This window comes from Triturus cristatus, chromosome 3_2 (genome assembly GCF_964204655.1).
Source record: "Triturus cristatus chromosome 3_2, aTriCri1.1, whole genome shotgun sequence".
Taxonomy (NCBI): Eukaryota; Metazoa; Chordata; class Amphibia; order Caudata; family Salamandridae; genus Triturus; species Triturus cristatus.
Genome location: NC_140584.1, coordinates 920,527,910 through 920,551,159, shown reverse-complemented (window position 1 = coordinate 920,551,159; position 23,250 = coordinate 920,527,910). Strand labels below are relative to the sequence as shown.

The following is a 23,250-nucleotide window of genomic DNA, read 5'->3' as shown; positions in this document are numbered from 1 at the left end:
TTTATGTTCGTCATTTCTTGAACCGGGACCGTATGGGCTCTTTTTCCCTGGTTGCAATTGCTAATGGCTCTATAAATAGAGCAAAGAAAATCGGGGAGTGGGGACAGCCTTGTCTGGTGCCTCTATTTATTTGGCATGTCCCTATATTGATACCCTATATTGACAGAGTTGATTAAAATTTGTACCTGGGAATTCATATAAAGTTGTTTTAATAAGAATATAAACTCATTTGGGAAGCAGAACTTTTCTAAAATCGTAAAAAGACAATTCCAAGAAACAAGATCAAATGCTTTTTCGGCATCTAAAAATCAGATCTGTGCCTCAACCTTATTGATATTAAAAATATCCAGTGCCTCTAATAAAAAATTTGTATCAGTATAGAGCTGTCTCCCAGCCACAAAACCGCACTGATCCGTCCCAATAAGTGATCCCACCATCTTATTTAGCCTATTGGCAAGAAGTTTAGTGAAATTTTTATAGCCAGTATTTAAAAGGCTTATTTGCTTATAAGAGTTCACATTTTCACTATCTTTATCTTTTTTTAAAATACTGACCACTACTGCAGTACGGAAAGATACTGGCGGGTTACCCCCTTGTAGTAGATAGTTTGCAAGTCTTAAGAATTCGGGGCAAAGTATTGTAGAAAATGTTTTTTTAAATTCCGCGGGAATGCCATCCTCCCCGGTAGCTTTACAGTTAAGCAAGGAGCTGATAACCACATCTAGTTCTTCCTTCGTGAATTCGGCTAGCAACAGCTCTTTAAAATTATTTCCCAAAATTGGAATTGGCAATTCCTGTAAGAATTCATTAATTGTTTCTAAGGAGACCTGGTGAGATGTCTGATAGTGTTTAAGAAAAACCTCGCCTATTAATGACGTAGTCTTTACGCAGGTTTTAGTTACTTTATCCTGAATACATTCGACTCTATTTCAAACTTGCTTCTCCTTTGCTTTCCAGGCTAACAATCTTCCCGTATACTCGCTATCTTCATAGCTTGTCTGAAGATATAACCTACTTGCCATATCCCCTAGTTCAGAGTAGGATTCCCTCATTTTCGTTTTTGCATTCAGTACTTCTTGTCTTGTGTCTGGGGTCCTATTTCTAAAATATTCTTGATTCGCATGAGCCAGCCTATTTTCTATCGCCATTCTCTCCTCCTTTTTAGCCTTCTGTTTTGGTATCTCTTTTGAGGTGACTATGCCTCTCAATGTAGCCTTAAATGCATCCCATATTACGTTAATTGGGGCAGAGTCCTTATTTATATTAAAAAAGGAACTAATCTCCTTCTCTTTTTCTGAACACCATTATTACTCTACTAAATTAAGGGGCATATTTACAAGCAGGCGAAAAAAAATTATTGCCGCTTTTGCGGCCGTTTTCGGCCTAAAAGAGGCAATAATTTTATCGCCTAATTAGCAAGGCCACGCTAACGCGTGAAACCTTGCTTTAGCGTGGGGATTCCTAACGCCTAGCTTTACATCTCTAATGAGATGCAAAGTGGGCGTTCCTGACCTAACATGACAGGAGAAAGCGACATTTCTCCTATCATCAAGCCCCACGCTATGAAGCAAAGCGTCAGGAAAAGTAGCGATAACCCCTGTTATTGCTACTTTCCTTATGCCTGCTTCAGGACTGACTTAGCCATGATATCCTATGGAGGGTGGATATCATGGCTAAGTTTGTGAGTCCCTATCAGCAAGCTAACGCCACATTGTGTGAGATTATCGCTGGGTTTCCAGCGATAATCTCACGTTAGGCAGTTAGCGTGAGGATTTTTATCGCTGAGGAGATAAGCGTTGCTAATAGCACGCTATCTCAACGATAAAAATCCACGATACCCGGCGATAACTATCCTCACGCTAAGAGCGCTGAGCGATAATTATCGCCTGGTGTTGCTGATATGCCCCTGAGTTTGTTAAAATACTACCTTCTTGATGCTTCTTCATCTGTCTTTCCTAGAAGGGTCTCAATCTTAATGAGGGCATGATCTGGGAAGGCATTCACTATATGTTCATATTTACTAACTTCAAGATTATGAGAAGTTAGAAAGAAGTCTAGCCTTAATGCCAAGTCATATTTTGCCGAATAACAGGAGTACTCACGTTTAACCGGGTTGTTGAGTCGCCAGTTATCCAGAATATCTAAATCTGTTTTACAACTCGACAAAGCAATGGCAACTTGTGGTTTATTTTGTCTTCGGTCATTTTTGGTTGAATCAACCGTGGGATTTTGCAAAAAATGTAAATCACCTCCCCAAATGATCTGACCAGGTATACCGGATAGTGCTTGCTTTAACTGTAAAATAGGGAGCGGGTCATCTATGACTGGTGCATAAATTGTAGAAAATATAAGATTTGTGTGGTTTATTTTCCCGTGCAAGAATGTCCATCTACCACTCGTGTCTGAATGTGAAGCTTCAACATGAAATTGGACATGCTTGCCTATAAAGATGCTCACACCCCTCTGAGCTGTCCCTGACATAGATGAGCAATAGAAACCCGCCCAACTTTTAAACATTTTACTAGCATCTGTTAAAGCTCGGAAATGTGTATGAAGATCACATCTGGATGGTGGCCTTTTAGCCAACTCTCTATTGCACAAGATTTGCCTCTATTATTTAAACCATTAGTTTTCAGACAGGATTGACAGTTTATTCCTATTCACGGTGTATTTTTTAAAGGCAGGAAAATATGACTTGTTTTGTCCACATACCACGGCACATACCAACTAAGGTGCAGCTTGTGCTATATGTGCAAAATGCATTTCTAAAGTGCAACTTGTGCAAAATATGCAAAATGTGCATATGAGCAGCAGCTTAAATTATTGATTCTTTTCTTTCTAATAAGAAAGTAGCGGACTATGTTATGCACTAAAATACAAGCCATTTCGGTTGTGTAAACTGCGCAAATATTAGACCAATACACTGTCGTACATATTATGACAAATGTGCAAAGTATACATTAAAGTGCAAATCGCGCAGCTATTAGACCAATATACTACAGTACAGATTATGTCAATTGTGCAAAGTATACATTAAAGTGCAAATCGCGCAGCTATTAGACCAATATACTACAGTACAGATTATGTCAATTGTGCAAAGTATACATTAAAACGCATTAAAGTGCAATGTTCAATGTGCAATATATCGTAAACTGTGCAACCACATTATGTCAAACAACATCTTTCCATAGCAGCCAACACATTACGTAGATAGTTTATGTTGTGCAGTACCGCAACTTACTCCTAAGCCTATCGGGGTATTAAAGTGCTCATTGCATATTCTCCTCTTCTTTGACCTATTCAAAAAGAAATGTTCATCTATGAACTCTCTTTTTCTAACTGCTTCACCCCCACCACCATCCCCCCACCCCACTCTCTCCAGAAGAAGGGAAAACCCAGCTTGCCACACTATCCTTCCCTCCTTCTCCCTCTTTTTACTGGATGCCATCTTATTGCATACTGTTACTTCTACTGATTCACCTCACGTCCGCCCCTAAAAGAAAATTTAAATGTTTCTCATGACACTGCTGCTTAAATACAACTCATTATTATTCAAAGCAGACTTATAACCACAGAGTCTCCTTTTCGTTATGTAGCATTAAGACCTTCCTAAAGGTTTTGGGCTTCTGATATGTCCGTGAAAATAGAAATATTTCCTTTGGCTAGGACTTTTAATTTAGATTGTTGCACAATCATTGCCTGCGCCCCTTTGGCCTTAAAAGAGTCAATCATTTTGATAAAGTCCTTCCGTCTGTGGGCAGAGGCTGCTGACATATCAGAGAAAATTTTAAAGTTTTTAATTTCATCGGTAGTAAATGATCTCCTTGATATTGCTGCATTTAAGATTTGCTCCTTAATTCTGTAGTCTGAGAAATGTATTAAAATTGTTCGTGGGTACTTGAGATTCACGGGTTTGTGTACAGGTACCCTATGGGCTCTGGTGATTGTGAGATCTCCTTGTAATTCAGGTATTACCTTTTTCAACAGAGACTCAGTCCATTTTACCATTTCCGCGCTCTCCAGTCCCTCCGATATTCCCACAAGGCGTAGATTAGATCTCCTATTATAGTTCTCTAGGTCTTGTAGCTTTGATTCCATCTGGCACTTATTTTTATTCAACACCTGGAGATCCTTTTGCATGGTGATGATGTTATCTTCCAGGGCTGAGACACGAGCCTCCACCTCTGTAACCCTTCTGGGTAGGTTGCCTAGATTTTCCTCCATCTTTGTTAGTCTATCATGCAGCTGTGATATTTCAAATGCTTGTGATGCCTTCAGATCTCTTAATTCTTGCTAAATAGTTATAAGCATTTCTTGTACTGAAGTGTCTTGCTTGGCTCTTTTCTTTCCAGGATTTTTGCCGACTCTCATCGAAGTAGGGACTATTTCCTTTTTCCTTTTCTTTTTCTGGCTCTGATTCTAATTCTGATTCAGATGCAGAATCTAGCTTACCTGCCAATGCCTCATTCCTATCTTCCTTTTGCGGCGTCTGTGGAGGTATTTGGGCCTCTTGCATCGATGGCTGGCTAGTCAGAAATGTATCCCCATGGATGACTGTATTTATGTCTACAGGATCTAGCACTGTATGCAATTTCAATTGGAGCTGTGGATGTATTGCCTGGGCTGACAGGGTGTGAGCAGGGGTGAGTAGTGTTTTCTGGTATTGGGTATCCTGTAGGTCTCTCTGACCTGTTTGATCTTTCGCCCTTTTCTCCTCCCTATTTACATGAGGAGTGCTGGTGAGTTTACCCCGTGTCGCGAGGGGCTTACTGAAAAGGGGGTACTGTTTAGAATTCACCTAATTATCATCCTCCCTGTTCGGTGTATTCCCTACTCCGTCCCCCTCTCCTTCTTCTTCGCCACCCACAGCCAACATACTTAAATCAGCTGAAAGTTCAGATAGGGTTTCCTCTTCCTCTTAGGTTTTATCAAAGGCATTTTGACCAAACTGTTAATTTTTCTCAGCCAATGCCAGTGGCGTAGCTTTTAAATCCATTCTCTGCTGAGCGTTTCTATTCCCTCTTCTGACACCTTTGGGCGCTAGTATGCGTGTTGGTGGTGATTGGCCAGATTTTAAGAACTCTTTTCCTGCCCCAGCTTTAGACTGTTTATTTCGCATCTTCGCTGCCTTTATGACTACCGACATCTTTTTCTCTTGGTTCCTTATTTTTCTCTTTTATCAATCGCTTAGCTAATCAGAGAATACCTGTGCACTGATGCATGGAAAGTGCATTATGATATAGATGGACCCTGCAGCGGCAGTCAGAGCACAGAGGTTGTAGGGGCACTGCACTGTAATGACCTGGGGCAATATCCCTAAATGCCTTTCAATCAGTTAACACTCCTTTTGTAACCTATGCGGACGTTATGCAGACCTGCAGCTTTATCCAGTGTGTGCTTAAAGAGGTCTCCGTATGCACCTCGAACAGTGTCCTGGGATGAGTACTTGGCAGTGCGGAGACGCTGCTTGTTCCACCTTTCCGCCGCCCCCATTCCCAGGGTCCAATTCCTGCTGGTTCACACGTTCCTGCGGGGTGGTCTGGGTATAACACCTGGTTGCTCCTTAGCTGCCGCACTGCACCGATAGCTTTCCACGACGCTTACCGTAGCGCCAGTGTCCTCTCAGTATCGGCGTCCTCTCATGTTTCTCTTCACCCGCTTTCCGGTCCCAAATATGAGCGCTGATTCCCGGGCTTAACGCCTTGCTGCACCGATGGCTTACCGCAACGCCGAGGTCAATGTCCTTTCACTGTCGGCGTCCTCTCAGGTCTCTCGCATCACTCGCTAAGTCGAGCCGAGCTGAGCCGGGCATGAAAGCAGCTATGAAAGCAGCCGTGGACAGTCGTGCACCGCAGCAGGGAGAGCCTGCGGGTCTCATACGGTCTCATACGGGCAAAAGGCTCAAGGGCTCATGGAGATTCACGGAGACGGCGGCTATCACAGAGCAACTCCTCTCATCGGCGGGGCACCGGCGAACCAGGAGACGTTACGGCAACGTGCGTGAGTCACGTTCGCCGCATCACTCCCTGTCTCCTACATAATTGTATTTTGTGAGGATAACCCAGTGGGTTACTGCTTTTGTCACAGAATATTTTGTTATTTGCAGTTCTTAAGTTACAAACCTTCTAATAAGCACATTGGCCACTGAACAGGCATCAAATTGTAACACATAAGTTTAGGACCTTATTGTTTTTCTCCTCAATCTTTCATTATTGTAAGATTACGTAAAAGCGTTCCTTTGGGTACTAATACAATTGTATTACTATGACACCCCCAATCATTGTGTTATGTTTCAAATCCTTTTTAAGTTTATGGGGCGGATTTACTATCACTTTGGGAAATATTTACAAGCCCCTATCGCCACATGACTGTCACTTTTTTTGATGCTCATGTGGTGAAACAGGCATTGTCTTATTTACATGGCAGTGCTAAGCCACTTAGGGGCATATGTACAAGCCCCTATCGCCACCACAATGTAATTTTTATCGACGTTATGGTTAGAATAGAGGGCGGCTCCTTTTTTCCAAGGCAGCATTAAGCCACTTAACGCTGCCATGTAAATAAGGCCCCCTTTCACGCTATGGTTAGCGTGAAAGGGGGGAGCAGTGAGTGTTGTGGTGGGCGTTCCACTGCAACACCCATTGATTTTGACACTGCCCCCTATGTACAAGGGTAGCATACATGGGAGGCAGCGCCAAAATTAAGACCAGGTAAAACCTGGTCTTAAGTTGGCAGAACAAGGAGAAATGCATAATTTCTCCTCGTTTTTGCTTTTTTCATGTGTGCTGCCTTGTGCAGCCCACATGGAAAAAGCAAAATGTATGGATTGTTTATGTACAGGAAGGTGCTCCTTCCTGTACATAAACAATCCTTCAAAAAAAATGCAATTTTGTGACTTTCATGTGTGCTGCATGAAGCAGCACACATGACAGTGATAGAATGGCATTTTAGGATTGTTTATGTGCAGGAAGGGACACCTTCCTACACATAAACAATCCTCCCCTGTACCAAGACGTCCTTGCACTATGGTGCAAGGGTGCCTGTGTTGGCGCTAAGTTGCAAAACTTAGCGCCATCGCAGGGGGAAATGCAAGTCTGCACCACATGCAAGTCTGCACCACATTCTTGTAAATATGGTGCAGCCTTGCGTTTCAGAAGTGGCGGAGAGAGGGGTTAAGCCAGGAAGGCTAACGCCTCACTCCGCCACTTCCTTGTACATATCCCCCTTAATGTGGCTTAACGCTGCTTTGTAAATAAGGCACCCTTTCATGCTATACTGAGCGTGAAAGGGGAGGGCAATTGGTGTTGCGGTGGGCGTTTCGCTGCAACACCCATTGATTTTGACGCTGCCCCATATTTACAAGAGTGGCGTAAATATGGGAACGTGTCAAAATTAAGACCAGGAAAAACCTGGTCTTAACAGGGTGCAACGAGGAGAAATGCTTTATTTCTCCTCGTTTTTGCTGTTTTTATGTGTGCTGCACTGTGCAGCACACATAAAAACAGCAAAACACCATGCATGATTGTTTATGTACAAAAGTTGTCCCTTCCTGCACATAAATAATCATTTTAAATATGACCAGTTGCAACTTCTATGTGTGATGCACAAAGCAGCACACGTAGAAATTACAAATCGCCATTTAAGATTGTTTATGTGCAGGAAGGGACACCTTCGTGCACATAAACAATCATTACCCACAATGCAGGCACCCTTGCAATATGTTGCAAGGGTGCCTGGGTTGGCACTAGGCAGCTGAAATTAGCGACAGCGCAGGGGGAAATGCAGAGCTGCACCGTATTGTTGTAAATACGGTGTAGCCCTGCGTTTCAGAAGTGGAGGAGCACGGCATTAAGCCAAGAAGGCTAATGCAGCGCTGCATCACTTCTTTGTAAATATGCCCCTTTGTGTCTCATTTATGTCACAAAAGAGACACAAACCCGTCCAAAGTCTTGTTTTGGCGTTTACCTTCAAATGATAATCCTGAATTGTGTTGGAAAGTGGTCTTAAAGTAACACGAAGTAGCACTATGTGATCCTATGCCTCAAAGAGGCGTACTGTGGGTGGTTCACGGACATTCCCATGCACCCACAAATGGATTTTGGAGCACATTTCTATCTACTAACTTTAGTAGAAACGGATTTGCATCACAAGAGTATGGGGCAAATTAGCAAGGGCTGGCCATATAATTATCGCCGGTTTAGCGTCCGTTTTTGGGCAAAAAGCGGCGATAATTATATCACAATATCATCAAGGACACGCTAGCGCGTGTTTCCTTGATGTAGAGCCCGTTTTTTCACAGCCTCGCCTCGCTAATGAGATGCAAAGAAGGCGTGGCTGTGAAAACAACACATGTTAATATCGTGAAGGCAGCTTCGCAATATTAACAAGGAGGTTCAGCGATAAAAAAAATTGCGCTACCTCAGCCTTAACTCAGGAATTTAACGTCTGTTAAATTCCTGACTAAGGCATACTTTTAATGGGAGATGGATTATGCTGATAAGACCACAGGGTAGTATCAGCAATGTTTTCGCTGTTTTCAATGGAACATCGCTGGAAAACCAGCAATGTTCCATATCGCTGAAATATTATCGCCATAGCGCTATGCGTTGTAAATATAGCATTATCATGGCGATAATATTCAGCAATAGCCGGCGATAATATTTCTATCGCTATGTACGGCCAGCGATAATTATCACTGGCCATTGATGATATGCCCCCAAGTCTCCTTGAAGCAGGAGTAAAGTTGGAAAAAATATTTATTTTTTCCAAACCTTTCCAACTTAATATGTGTATTATTAACCCTGGGCGTAGTTTGTGTAGTAGCGCTACGCGTAGCTACGCGAAGTGCACTTCGCACTACGCACGCTATGCATAGCTACGCGAACTGCGTAGTGCGGTAGGGAAATGCTGTTCGCACTAATTGCACAGTGCCGGATGCTTGTCCACACTGTGCAATCATTGCAAATGGCATCTTGCACAATGCAAGCGGTCGTATTCTGCCGCTCGAGTAGATTTGTACTCGAGTGGCAGCTTTGTCAGCGCGACTGGTAGTTTCTCATTGCGAGCGGTCGCAAGCATACGCGACCACTCGCAATGAGAAACCTGACCTCCCCGCGTTGAGAATCTCGCCGGGAGGTTTATTTTCCACGCTCGCGATCGGCAACTTGATGTTGCTGATCGCGAGCGAGGAAAAAGTCTCGTCGGGATGTTGATTTTGCTCGCTCGCCGTCGCCAACTTGACGATGAGGACCGCGAGCAAGCAAAAAATGCCTGCTATGCTACGCGTTTTTGCACTGTGCTACGTGCAATTCGCGTAGTGCGTAGTAGCGCAAACTATGCACGCTCCCCGAGCGTAGCGTAGTACTATGCCCAGGGTTAGTGCTGTACAGTGCAGCACATTGTAAGGTGGTAAAGTGTTAAACTTTGTCAAAGCAAAGAAGTTGTGCCCGAATGGTGCCCTTCCAGTATAAAACATATGCTTGGCATCAAGCACACACCCTTGCACTGTGGTGCAAAGATATGTGCTTTGGCACAAGGTAGCCTAAGTTAAGCCAGCACTAGAGGAGAGAGCAATGCACCATATCTTGGTAGATATGGTGCTGTTATGCTCTCTGCTTTTCACGCAAAGCAGCGCAGCAACACTGGTTACTGCACACTGATCAAACATAGTAAATCCGCCCCTTCATTTCTCCAGACTAAGCTCTCTTAACCTTTAATGCCTATGATATAATGATATAGGACTCCTACACCTTGTAGTCCTCATAGTTATAAATACATTTTGTCTACATTGCTTTACACACTTGTATAACTCATTGTCTCTGCATAATATGTTTGTGATGTAAAGTTCTCTGACAGTCTACATTGGGATAAGTAGCGCTCTAAAATAAATGTGAGAGAGGGGCTATGGAAAGACGAGGGGCACCATTGGAGGGTGGGAGTGAAGTAATCCATGAGGAAGGAGATCGTGGAACAGGGTCGCAAACAAAGATTGTCGCACTGGGTGCCACCAGTGCTAAAGCTAGCCCTGTGCTCACACACAAAACTTTAGTAAATGAGGGCCACAGTGTTTGTGTCTTAAATCTCTTCTTACCTCTCTATCGGGCTTGTGAGGCTTCATGAGCTCAACGGCCTGCCCCTTCCTGACCAGCATCACCTGCGAGTCCCCCAGCCACGCAACGTGCAGCATGTTGCCCCGGATAAACGTCACCACGCCAGTAGTTCCACACCGCAGCTTCTGAAAGGGAATTACAAGAAAAGAAACATTTTTTCAACTGAAGGTACTCTTTTTCATGACACACAGTGCATTGTTTTTTTTTTTATCAAGTTGAATATATATATTAATTTGTGTATGTGATTTCATAAAGCGTCTTTGAGACACCATAGGGCGTCAGAGCGCTGAACAATGTTTCAAGTATAAAACAAGTATACAACAACCAACAAAGAGTAAGAGTATGAATAATCCATTAAAACGTACATTGGAAACCATATTGGGAAAAATCGAAATAACGAAAAAGTTGGAGAGGGGCTTAGTACATCTGACCAATTTGTGCTATTAATCGGTGATTGTGCACAAAACTTTGAGGTTTTGGGTATTCTGCTTGCAAGCATCCTACCGACATTATCAGGTCGAAAATATGTATGCAGTTATAGAAATCATTCAACACGCGGCATTTGACACTGTTTAAAAGACAAAACATTGACCTGCTATCGCCCAAGCAAAATTTGTTACATTAAAAATCAATGATCAAGCACTGGGCCCTAAAACGTAGTCTCTTAGTCAAGTCATCAAAGATTTTTCCCCTATGGTCGTATGAACCTTTGATAACTGACGTAAAGCATTGAAAGGAAGAAAACATCAACAATTCATTTCTAACTTGTGAAGTCAATGTGACTCCACAATAAGGACTAGGGATCACTGAAAATATTTAAAGAGTTTTATTTAGGATTACCAATCAACCCAGTATATATGCAAACCAAGAATAAGTTCAATAAATTTAGCAATACAAAAGAAATACCTCAGTAGGTGAAGACACAATAGAATGACATGTCCAACAGGTGTTCCATAAGAAACTTCCCTTCTCTCCTCTAAACATGGATCAAATATAGGGTCATCTAAATTGGGAGCACAAAAGAAGGTGTCAGCATGATCAGACTCCAGTAGAAGGCCAAAGAAAAAAGGAAATAAGACGCCTATTTGTGAAAAAGTCACACAGGGCAGCACATCAAGCCACCTTACTGCGCTGCACGGTGTGACAGGGAAAGGGCAGGAATGTGCTGTATTTAAGACAATACAATGCTTTTCTATCCTTTCCCATGCACTGGTGCCCTTTTGGCAGCCTTGCGCCAACGCAGGCACCCTTGAACCATCATACAAGGGTGCCTGTGTTGCATGCAGGAGTGTTTTTGTGCAGGAAGGGGCATGCGATTACCATTACAACGCGGCTGTTACAACGCAGGTACCATTACCACGCGTTACCTTTACCATGCTGGTTGTTACTACGAATATGCCTTTAACTCGCATGCCTTTATAACGAGTTCCATTGCAAAAGGCATGAATGGTAAAGGCATATGTGCGGTAAATGTTTTACATCTATGGTAACCACTGCTTTGTAATGGCTGTTTCCTCATTTAAGTGATGCCGATCCGACCCTTACTGTTATTGCCGGTTCCCTAAAGTTTGTGAGTGGCTCCAACGGAATGAAAACAGAGATACCCAAAAAGACACAGGGGCATATTCTCAAGGATCTATCGCCGAGTTAACGGCACTTTATCGCAGCCAAAGTCACGATAAATGTATCAACCCATTCGCAAGCTGGTGCTAACAGCCCATGGCACCAGTTTACCTGCGATAGCAGCCGAAAAAACATCGCCACAGATGACCCCGGCAACTATCGCTAATGAGATGCAGAGTAGGCATTCCCGTGCAAAAAGCAGCGACAACACCACTTCACAACATTCTCAACGACCAGCCAGATAGGCGAAAAGACCACGAAACATGCGATAAGGCGCGTTAGCAGCAGAAAATTAACACCTGCTCTGACCTGGTGTAAAGTCGGACGGCAGCCTGCACCACAAAAGGGAGCCCAGCCCAGAGCCACACCTGAAGAACAAAAGATGCCATGGAGCCACTGAACATGCCTGCCGACACCAAGAGGGCCCCACCACCCACGGCCATTCACCCCGGACCACCCCCAGCCCCCCAGACACCCACCACCCCGCCCCCCGGACCAACAATGAGGCAGCGCAGACAAAGACAGCGACCCTCCGAAAATGCACCAACCTCACAGACCCAACAACAGAGAATGTCCTTGCACAATATATGCTCATAGGAACAACCCTCATCCGCAACCTGACCACCATTGCCCAAAGGCTGATGGCACTAACACAGCGGACAACCAACATCCCACCACAGACAAAGCTGATGGCCGTGCTGCACGTGTTGGCCTCTGGTACCCTCCAACCAACATCTGCCTGAGACGGAGGAGTCACACAGCCAGGCCAATACAAGTCCCCCACAACGGTCATGGATGACACCATCAGCTTGGTACCCCACTATCTATACTTCACACACACTGCGCAGGAACAGCCGGAGACTAAGCAAGGCGTGTACACCACAGCTGGCTTCCCGCACGTGTCAGGGGGGCAATTGACTGCACACATGTCCTACTAGTGGCCCCTGGCAACACCGCACACAATAAGGGCAACAGAAAGCGCACGTATCCCACCAATGTGCAGGCAATAGTGAACCACTGGGGAATTTCCGCCAACGCTGCCACCAACCACCCAGGCAGTGTGCATGATACATGCACCCCCCGAAAGTCCATCATCAACCTGCGCCACCAGGATGGCACCCACGGAAATGCACTGCCCAATGGCCAATACCAAATGCACACACCACACACCTCAAATCCACAATCATGCAACACACAACACAGGAAATGAACACGTCACAAGCTCACATACAACATGCACACCCACCAGACACGACAGCACAACTCACTGTGGGTACCTGGGCCAGCCATTTACATGAGCCATCAACGGCATGGCACCTCAGACACACAATAGCAGAATGTCGGCAGAGGTGGGGACCAGGCATGTGCGAAGGAGGAAAGGGACCGGTGAATGAGAATGTACACAATGCCAAGTGTGCCGTGGCTGTGTTCGCCAGACTGCAGTATGCAGACCACACACATATACATGTCGACACACATCGCTGGTGTTTTGAGTGTAGTGGACAGAGGGCGCAACCATGTCACCCCAGCCAGTGGGGAAGATCGCGGAAATGTAGCTTGTGACGTCCCCCCGTAAGCGTGAGCGGAGTGGGCTGGCCCAGCGTACGCCAGGCCAGCGTAGGGGTGTGAATAAAAGGCACGTAACTCTGGGCGTGGTCCTGTTCCGGAATGCCCAACGTCCCTACCAGGGCGGCGCCTCTCACCCTGGCACAAGGCCTACTCCATGAGCAGTGTTGCCTTGGATCCTGTGCGCCTGCTGCACCTCGGCCCGCTGGTCCCCAAAGCCGTCATGGCTGCCCCTGCGCATCCAGGCATCACTGCTCACCTGCCGACACCGGCGTGTGTCAAAGAGGGCCCACCACGTGCTAGTGCAAGCTCTAAGCCCGAGGCCTCTGACCTTGGCAGACTCCTCGGACCATCACGGCCTCTGCAAAACAGGCCAGCGGAACTCCTTTCCCGTTGACGTACTCCACCGGCATACACAGCGGACAAGTAGGACACACATTTGGAACTGAGTCTTGATTACACCATGGCAGAGTACATGATTTAAGGCTGAGTTCATATCACTATACTCCCTCCGATGTGGTGCCACCAAGTCTGTGCATAGGAAGGACTCCCACCAAACGTGTCTGTGGGCCCTTGCTGACTCTGGCCTTCGTCCTGCACTGTGGTCCTGCAGGCCTCACACCAATCCAATGCAGTCTGTCACAGGCAGGACACGGCCTCCTCGCCGGCTGCACACCCGCTCAGCTCTGGTACCACTACCTGTCAGCCACAAATCTAATACAAATGCCATTCCAACGTCGTGTGTGAGAGATCCAGGAGGAGATGGCTGGACAGCTGTTGGCCCGCGCTGACAGCTGCCTCCGACCGATACTGGGGCCGACTAGGTCGCACTTTTGGAACTGAGCCTGGATTACACCATGGCAGAGCACATAAATCATGGCTGAGTGTATGTCACTATACACCCTTCGATGTGGTGCCAACAGGCCTTAGTGTTACATCACAGCCGCAAGATTCTGTGGGCCCACGCGGACTACTGCTCTCGGTCTACGCTGCGCTCGAGTAGGTCACAGAATTGGAACTGAACATCGATTATTCAAAGGCAGAGTACGAATCATTGCACGCAAGGAGAGGCGTAAGAGGATGACGCATTGCATTTGGGTGGAAAAAAGGATCATTGTTATGGAGGTGATCGAACACTACCGACAACTGCCCTGATGTCACTAACTCTGTGCATCGCGAGTCTACGACACAAGGCCGTGGCCCACTGCTGACCGCTGCCTCTGGCCTACACTGCAGTCCAGTGGTCACAGAGTCTTGATTTGGCAATGTCGGAGTTCATATGAGTGTACCGGCATCATCGTAGACTACCTCCCCTCTCAGCCCCGGTGCCACTCAGTCTGTTCCCCTACATTCATGGACACTCTCTGGTCGTACATTGATGGCGTCAGAGTCTATGGACTAGGGGGTAGTTTTCATCCTCATGCAGCTGATAACCAATTGGTGGTGGCAATGAGTCAGACACTTTCCATTCCTCCATTTGCTGCTTCCAGATAGCTTCTGCCCTCCGCATCATGCCCTGGAGGACACCTTCCACTGTCCCCCGCTACCCTCCGCCACATTCACCTTCGACATCGACGAGGACCCGCTCAGTCTGCGTGGCGCTACCTCAGTGGACCGCAAGTCACCGTCCCGTGGCGGGGTGCCTGTGCTGGCCGCTGTGCATCCGGGGCCACTAACTCTGTGCTGGTCAGGTCAGGGACCCCTTCTTCTGAGATATTGGATGGCCTCTGAGGCGATGGCCTTGGGGTCATCAACACCATGTGTCTGTGGCCCTGCGCTGTCCACTGCCTCGGGCCCCAACTGCAGCCCACCAGGGCTCACACATCACTGACCGGCCCGGACATCGCATCACCGCAGGAGACACATGCCACCACCGCCAGGACCAACTCCAACCGCCAACTGCCAGTGTCTATACGGTCGTACTGGCAGACTGACGGAGTAGCTCACACCTGTCGTGGATGCCATCTTCTGCCTGGTCCCCTGCTTAGCACTCCAGGTGCCACTAACTCAGTGCACCACGAATCATCGTCCATTACTGTTTTTATTATGTGCTGTGGAGAGTTCACGCAGCAATGTCACCTCAGGCAGTGTGGGAGACCGTGGACGATGATGAGGAAGATGATGCAGGTGTGACACCCCCCACTGCAGCTGCATCAGGAATGTCCCGAAGGGACACAATCCTAGACATTTCCTTCACATGAGCGCGCTCAGCCCTAGTGCCCCAAACTCAGCGCACTGCAACTCACGGACACTTCTGTTTGCTCAATGTGTGACCTCTGGACTTGCTCCGGCTACCTCCATGATGTTCCGCAGTTGTAATGCTGGTGTTGTCTGTTTCCGTATTCATAGTGTTCACTGTTGTATTTGTTGCCAGCACCAACAACTCCTTGCGGGCTGGCTTGCACTCACCCCACACACATCCAGCACAGGCTTCACTGTACATGTGCCCCGGCCAATAAAGGGGCCGGGCGCACGTGCCCGTAGCCAGTTCAACATAATATCTGCATGTGTCCCTGTGGTCTTGTTGTATGCATGAGGGCCCTGGGCCCACCGACATTACATTGTGCTGTGTACAGCGTACGCAGACATGTCACCGCAGGCAGCAGGTTGGAGCTTGGACATGTAGCTTTGTCGTCACCCACTCAGGGGCATTTCAACAAGCGGCAGCTATAATTATCGCTGGCCGCTCTTAGTGTAAGGAATTTAATCGCCAGCTATCGCAGATAATTATCGGCATTCTAGGGCTGTATTAACAACGCATAGCGCACTGGCAATAATTATTCGAGTGATAGCGATGTTTTCCATGGAACATCGCTGGTTTTCCAGCGATGTTTCATGGAAAACGGCGATATCCTTGGTGATAGGGCCTGTGGTCTTAGCCACACAATCCACCCCCCATGTTAGGTATGCCTTAGTCAGGAATTTAACAGACGTTAAATTCCTGCGTTAAGGCATACTTAACGTGATTTTAAATATCGCTAACCCTCGTTGTTAATATGAGGAAGCTGGGTTAGAGATATTTACCCAAGGGAGTCTGGTCAGGCACGCCTCCTTTGCATCTCATTAGCAATGCGATGGAAGCGTGCTGACAAGGGGCGCTAATGCAAGGATACACGTGCTAGAGTGTCCTTGTTGATAATGCGATAATATTATTGCCGCTTTTCGCCCGAAAACGGGCTCTAGAGCGGCCTTTATATTATCGCCGCACCTTGGTAATATACCCCTCAATTCATAAGGGGAGTGGACTGGGCTGTCGTGCGCAGAGCCAACGTGGGTGTGTGACTGATATGTGCATGCCCCTGGGCGTGGTTCTCTACTGGGAACGTGCATCCACATGTGTCTCTATGGTAGTGTGGGTCTCCTTTGTGGTGTGTAGGTGGTCCATGAAGGATAATGGACACCCACATATGTGATCTAGTTTGCCTTCCATGGGTTTGGACCACACCCGCACCTGTTCGGCCACCTCCTTTTGGCGTTCTGACACCTGTCATTGGGGTGCCATGTGTGGGTCGGTGAGGTGTTGTGGGCCAGCCGTGCTTTCGGGTGCTTCCTTCTGTGTGGTCTGTTGCAGGGGCTGGGTTCTTCTCTAAGTAGCTTGTCTGCCTTGGTCCTGGTGGTGGGTTGCGTGGGGTGTCATTGTGACTGTTTGGGCGGTGCTGGCAATTTGAGGGGGGGCAGTGAACATTTGGACTACATGACTGATGTGAGGTTGTACCCGTACATATGCATCTTACAGTTCCGTGCTCTGTCAAATGTGATTGGCCTGTTCCTGTGCCTGGGCAGACCCAGTTGTGTCCCCTGTTCTGCAGACTCGGTGTTGCACTTTGTGCCACATTTTCATGGGATGTGCTGTGATTGCTATGTGTGTGTGTTGCAGTGTGCCACGGGGATGGGGGACATGACCCTGGGTAATTGGGTAAATGTGGGTGTGCAGTGTGCTACACATCGTTGTGCATGTGTGACATTGATCCCATCTCCCCCTGTCCCCCCCGTCCCTGGTCGTTATTCACCCTGTTGTTGTTGTGTCAGGTCCTCCCGAGCTGTGTCCATACTCCCACCTCCCTGCACCGTCTCCACAATGATGACTGGCCTCTATTTCCTCCAGCTCCACCTGTGGCGCAGGACACCCACCTCCTGTCGCCGTTGCTGCCTTCCTCTTGGCAGCGGATTTGGGCCTGGTTTAGGTTTTCACGTCATGCCAGCGCCTCTTGGCCTCCTCCATTGGCCTCCTCGACACTCTGGCTGCATTCAAGGTAGTCTGATTGTGGGTCAGTTGCTGGTAGTGTTCTGTCACCTCCGTGATGCTGGTCTTGTTTTCCTGCGGACTGCACCCAGTCTTCCTCTCCCTCTTCTCCTTGGCCTTTCTCGACCCCGTTGGTCCTTGCTGGTGGTCTGTGGGGCTTGTGTGGTTCACGTTGGCCTCTGCGCTTAGTCAGTGTGCATTCATGTTGCTACGCACTTTGGATTGTTTCTAGTGTGTTGTTTTTGTTGCTTTTATAGTGCATTTTCTCGCCAGCCGCGTGGGATTTGCAGGCCTGCCGCTGGTTTTTGCTGCCTTTTGTATCGCGATTGGCCTCATCGCAGCTTTTTTGCGTTTGTGTTTCGCTTTTTTGTGGCGTGGCGTTGATTTTAACGCGGCCATTGTGTCATTGGTAACAAAAATGGACTATGGCAGGCCATCGTGGACAAGAAGAATGCAGTTGGAGTGCTGAAGAGGACAATGGATGAGTCAAGAGGCGCTGGAATGACGTCAAGCGCAAAACCAAGCTGAAACTCGCCAACAACCAGATGGCAGCATTGCAGACTGGAGGTGGCAGTCCTGCGCCACAGGAGGAGCTGGACGACATGGAGGAAATGGTGGCCACAGTCATCAGTGGAGAGACGGTGGCAGGAGTTGGGGGACCAAACACTGCTCAACAGGACTGGACACAACAGCAAGAGGGTGAGTAATGACCAGGGACAGGGGGACGGGGGAGATGGGCACAATGGCACACATGACAATTAAGTAGAGCACAGCTGTGGACAAATCATGCCCCAGACCCCAACTCGAATTAAGAGAACTATGTACCCAAGTATGCAACATTTCAGCACTGTCTGAGCACAGAAGTCAGAGGCACACCACATGTAAGGGATAAGGGGCAGCCAAATCAGAGCTGCAGGGGCGACGCCCCCAAAATGCCAAACACACAAATCACGTGCTCCCCCAAAATGCGGAACACACACATCACGTGCACAGCACATCAACATTGACAACGAAGTGGCACAAACCGCAACACGTTCACCACAGAACAGGGGACACAACTGGTGCCGACTGGGTGTAGACACTGGCCAATCACAAGTGGCATTGCAGGGAAATGTGAGCTGATAATGTACAAGTACAAACACACAGCCGTGATGTTGTCGAAATGTCCACAGTCCCGCAGCAAATTTGCAGCCCCTCCCAAACAGCCACGGTGCACACAGTCATGCAGTCTGTATGTAAACATGTACAATGCAACAACACACATGTGAACACATTGTTAAACTACATCTCCCCTTCACATTGCAGAGGGACAATCACCACCTCCCGCAGAGCAGTCCCAACCTCTCTTCTCTAATGACGAAGAGGACAACGACACCTTTGACTCTGACGCCCTCCAAGAGTTCATTGAGTCTCCGCAGCACACCTACAGGAGCAGGGCAGCCCAGCTGCAATGAGGAGAACCCACCCCCTGCACAGACTACACTACAGGCAGCACCCACCACCACGGCTGCCTCCCAGGACCCCCATGAAGAACACATGGCCTTCCAACGCCGTATGTTGGGATGCCAGTAACAGCTGGCTGAACAGGTGTAGGTGGGCTTTGACCTCATAGCATACTAACTAGATGCCATAAGTGGGTGTCTAAGTCCCATCAGAGACCACTCACACTCCCTAATGGACACTGACAGTCCGCTCCATGCTCTCCAACGAACCATGGCTGACATCGCTAGAGTCATGACTGTGAGATAACAACGACTGTCTAGTCAGAGTGGCTCGAGCGAACTCGCCTGGGAGTTGGGACTCATGCGGAGGCTCGTGGAGAACATGGAGCGGGCCAATGCGGAAGGAGCAGCTGCCATGGCTGCACACCGGCGAGAGGTAGTTGAGTTCCACAATGCCCTCAAAACCATCTTCATGGCATTGCTGTCACAAGGCCTGGCACTGATGCATGCTGCTGCTACCACTACTCCGCCCCTGAAGTGTCAGTGCCACACAGTGCAGCAGACATTCCACCTCCGGCCCCTGAGGTGTCACTGCCACACAGTGGTGGAGAAAGGCCAGCACCACCCGCACATGAGGCACATGAAACAGCAGAGGACAAAGATGCGAATGAATCTGCCCTCGTGGTCAGAAGGAAGCGGTAGCATCCATCTCCGAATCATGGCCGGTTTCAGCTTGGTTCTGCCCTCTGCGACACTCACCTTGGACTTTGACATTGACTGCTATAACTTTTTTGATCGCCAATGACACTGCTATCAGACTGCGGACTGAACTCTTCCACTTCCTTTGGACTGGTCATTCCCTGAATGATTCTGGCTGGCCCTCCACGGGCCAACATTTGAAAGTGGGGTTTGCATGGCCCTGTACTGCTCCAGATGCAACACTCCACTGAATGTGCATTAAACATTCCGAATCACACAGATGTGTTGTCTCTATGGTCCTTCAAGTATGGTAGCATGGATGAATGTGGGGTCCGTGAATTCCTCTTACGTCCATGTGGCTCATGTCGTTGGACTTGGGTCACAGGGTGACACATTGTCGATTGTCGTCTGGGTGGCGCTGACACAACAACAGCGACACACGCATTTGTTACTTCCTTGTCCAGCCCCGTACGGAACCACACATAGAACCCCAGGGTTATTGTTCAAACCCTTACGCTGGAGTGGCATATGCCAGGCCAGCCCACTACGCTTACGCACCGGGGGGGACAACAACGCCACTTGGGGCAGGACTCCCCTGTAGTGATCTGCGGCTCACAGGTCTAGTTGTCAGCATGCCACGGCCACTCCCTCACGGCTGCTTTACACCCACACCACACCCATCCAGCACATGCATCACAGCACATGTGACCCTGCCAATAAAAAGGGCCCGGCGCACGTGCACAGCGCCATTTCCAACCTCTCTCGGGGTGTATACCTGTGGTGTGCATGTAGGTATGGGGACCCAGGGGCCTGCAACATCACATTCCGGAGGCCCGGAGGGAACATGATGGCGTGCGCACCACGATACCCAATCATAGAGGGTCCATGACTGTGGGGGCACAGACTTGGTGGCACCGGATACACTGCGGCCGGCACATGCACACTGCCACGGGACGGTGACTTTCGGTGCACTGAGGTAGGGGCACCTTAAGTGCTGAGTGGGTGTGCAGCCTGCGATGATTGCAGATCAGGATGGTCACTGAGAATGTTGTGGTGTGGTGTGGTGTTGTTGCAGCTTTTTGCTCGGGACTTCTACTCTGCATCTCATTAGCGATAGTTGCCGTGGTCATCCTTGGCAATGTGTTTTGCGGCTGCTATCACCGGAAAACTGGTGATATGGGCTGTTTGCACCAGCTTGTGAATGGGGTGGTAAGTTTATCGCAAATCTGTCTGCGTTAAGGTGCTGATAACTCAGCGATAGCTCCTTGAGAATATGGCCACTGTGTACCTATTTTGCTTGAAAAAAGTGACGAAACCCAGCGCAAAGTGTTGTATTGGAATTTACTTACAAACACAAATCCTGATTCACCTTGAAAAGTAGCCCTAAAATAACGCAAAGTAGGGATATGCGCTGCTTTGAGTCAAAGGGGTGTTTGATAGCTGGTACAGGGGCATTCCCTTCCAAACACCCCTGGATTTTGATGCAAAGGCCTATCTAGTAAAAAGGTAGACCAGGCTTTGCAGCAAAACGGTATTCCTCCTTGAGGCAGGAGTAGGGTTTTAAAAAAGTTTTCTTTTCTCAAAACCTTACCAACTGTGCATGTTTTCTGAACTGTCCAGCACACATACACAGTGGGACGTGTTAAACTACGTGCAAGAATAGTACTTTCCAGGACAAAGCCTACACTTGACATCACGCACACCCCCTTACACTATAGTGCAAGGATGATGCATTTGGCGCAAGGTAGCCTAAAGAGTGCCAGTGCAAGGGGAGGGAGTAACAGCACGAAATCCTAATAGATATGGTGCTCCTTTGCTTGCTGCCTTTCATGCAATGCAGATCAGCTTTGGTTGCTGCATTGGATTGCATGAAAACGTAATAAATCTACCCCAGTGGTTGCAACAAACATTCCTTATCTCATGTATCAGCCAGTATCAGGCTTTTTGTGTGATCCTTACAGTCACAGGGACAATTGAGCAATGCCATATCTAGAGTGCAGATGTCACCCAATAACCGAGGCACTGAGCACTCATTCTGCGTTAGAAAGCTGGTTCCCCAATGTAAATAAGCAGCCACGGGTGAACTCAAAGAAGGTAATACATCATTGAGTCCACAGGCTTTCTAAGGTATGGGTAAAGTGGGCAATTACCACCTTCAAAGGATCTCCGAGAAAAGTGAACTTTCTCTCTGTCTCATATCTCAATGTTTCTCTATGTATAGGTTTCTGCCGGCTTCTACCTCTGTCTCTCTTTGCCCATGATCATGTTAAGCATTCTTGAGGTCCTGGACAACGCATTTTCCTTTTTAGGTCTCGCCTACACAGCCCGCATGCGCTGCATAGGAAAAAAGACCTTTAGCCATCGACACAGCTTTGCGGGCAAAAACGTGCACGCGTTGCATTGCTTTGAATGGCAACGCGTGCACGTTTGGCGATTCCCTTGTGGGAGAGAGCGGCGCCATCTGGATCTCCCCCCCCCCCCCCTTTCTCTGGTTCTCCAGGCGAATGGGCTTGATGCCATTGTAGTTAGTGACCCCCCCCATATAAACGTAGTATTCCCATTTTTGACGTGCACTATCTCATGACTTGTCATTACGTACTTCATGTTTGTGTTATTTGCGCTTGTCATTTATTGTTTAATGTTTGTAGTTTGAGACTTGCAACTGTAGCTGGGTGTTATTAAAAAAAACTGTCCAGAACGAAATGTATTTATTGACACAGGCTGCCCCGTCCCTTCAGTAGGGGGAGGTTACTATCAGAAGCGGTTTGACAATGTTTATTTTTTTGTTACTGCTGTTGGCCAAGTCCCGTTAGCTTACGATGGATGCAATGCTTGTGGGATGGTCCAGACTGAAAGGTGGAAAAGGTAACTTGATGTGGCTGTTGGTGTGGTTTACATAACACAAACACGTGGTGAGTGTAATCAATACATTGTGTGCTGGATAAAGCAGGCTGTCTTCACTAGACTCGTCAAGTAGCAAGCAACGTACATCGTTGCCACACGACGGCAAGTAAATAGACGGTCTCGTTGCAATCTATTGATGTCCTGACTGTTTTGTCTCACAGTTGTTGGCTTGTTTAATTTTTACAAAATCTTTATTGGCTCTCATTATGTTTTGACAGATTAGGTTTGCTTAGAATTGTGTTTATTTTTCTTTCTTATTTTTTTATTCCGTGTCCCTAGTGTTCTTTTGCTTGGATGCCATGCTTCTTGAACCCTCGTCCTTAGCAGCACGAAATCCAAGTGTAATGCATAAGGAGATGGCTGTAAACTGCCCTCTCTGACCTTTCTTCTATCCAGGATACGCAATTATAAAATCTAGGGGCATATTATCAAGGACGGCGTTAAAAATTATCGCTGGTTTAGAGGCAGAAAACTGCCACTAAACCAGCGATAATGGGCTTGATAATATGCTCTATGGAATTCGCATAGAAGCCCATGTTCTGGTGTGAACATGGGCTTCTATTAGAATTCTCCAGGGCATATTATCAAGCCCATTATCGCCGGTTTAGCTGCAGTTTTCTGCCGCTAAACCGGCGATAATGTTAACGCTGTCCTTGATAATATG

The 23,250-nt window shown here is 47.5% G+C and overlaps 1 protein-coding gene across 3 annotated transcripts in view; it reads right to left on the bottom strand.

Annotated features, from left to right (window-relative positions):
- Window positions 1–23,250, bottom strand: part of PPM1E (protein phosphatase, Mg2+/Mn2+ dependent 1E) — an 819,329-nt gene that overhangs the window by 107,335 nt on the left and 688,744 nt on the right. For all 3 annotated transcript variants that reach the window (XM_085649376.1, XM_085649377.1, XM_085649378.1), the window contains one exon: window positions 10,091–10,234. In XM_085649376.1, coding sequence (XP_085505502.1) covers window positions 10,091–10,234 — 144 coding nt within the window. The remainder of the gene's footprint in view (window positions 1–10,090; window positions 10,235–23,250) is intronic.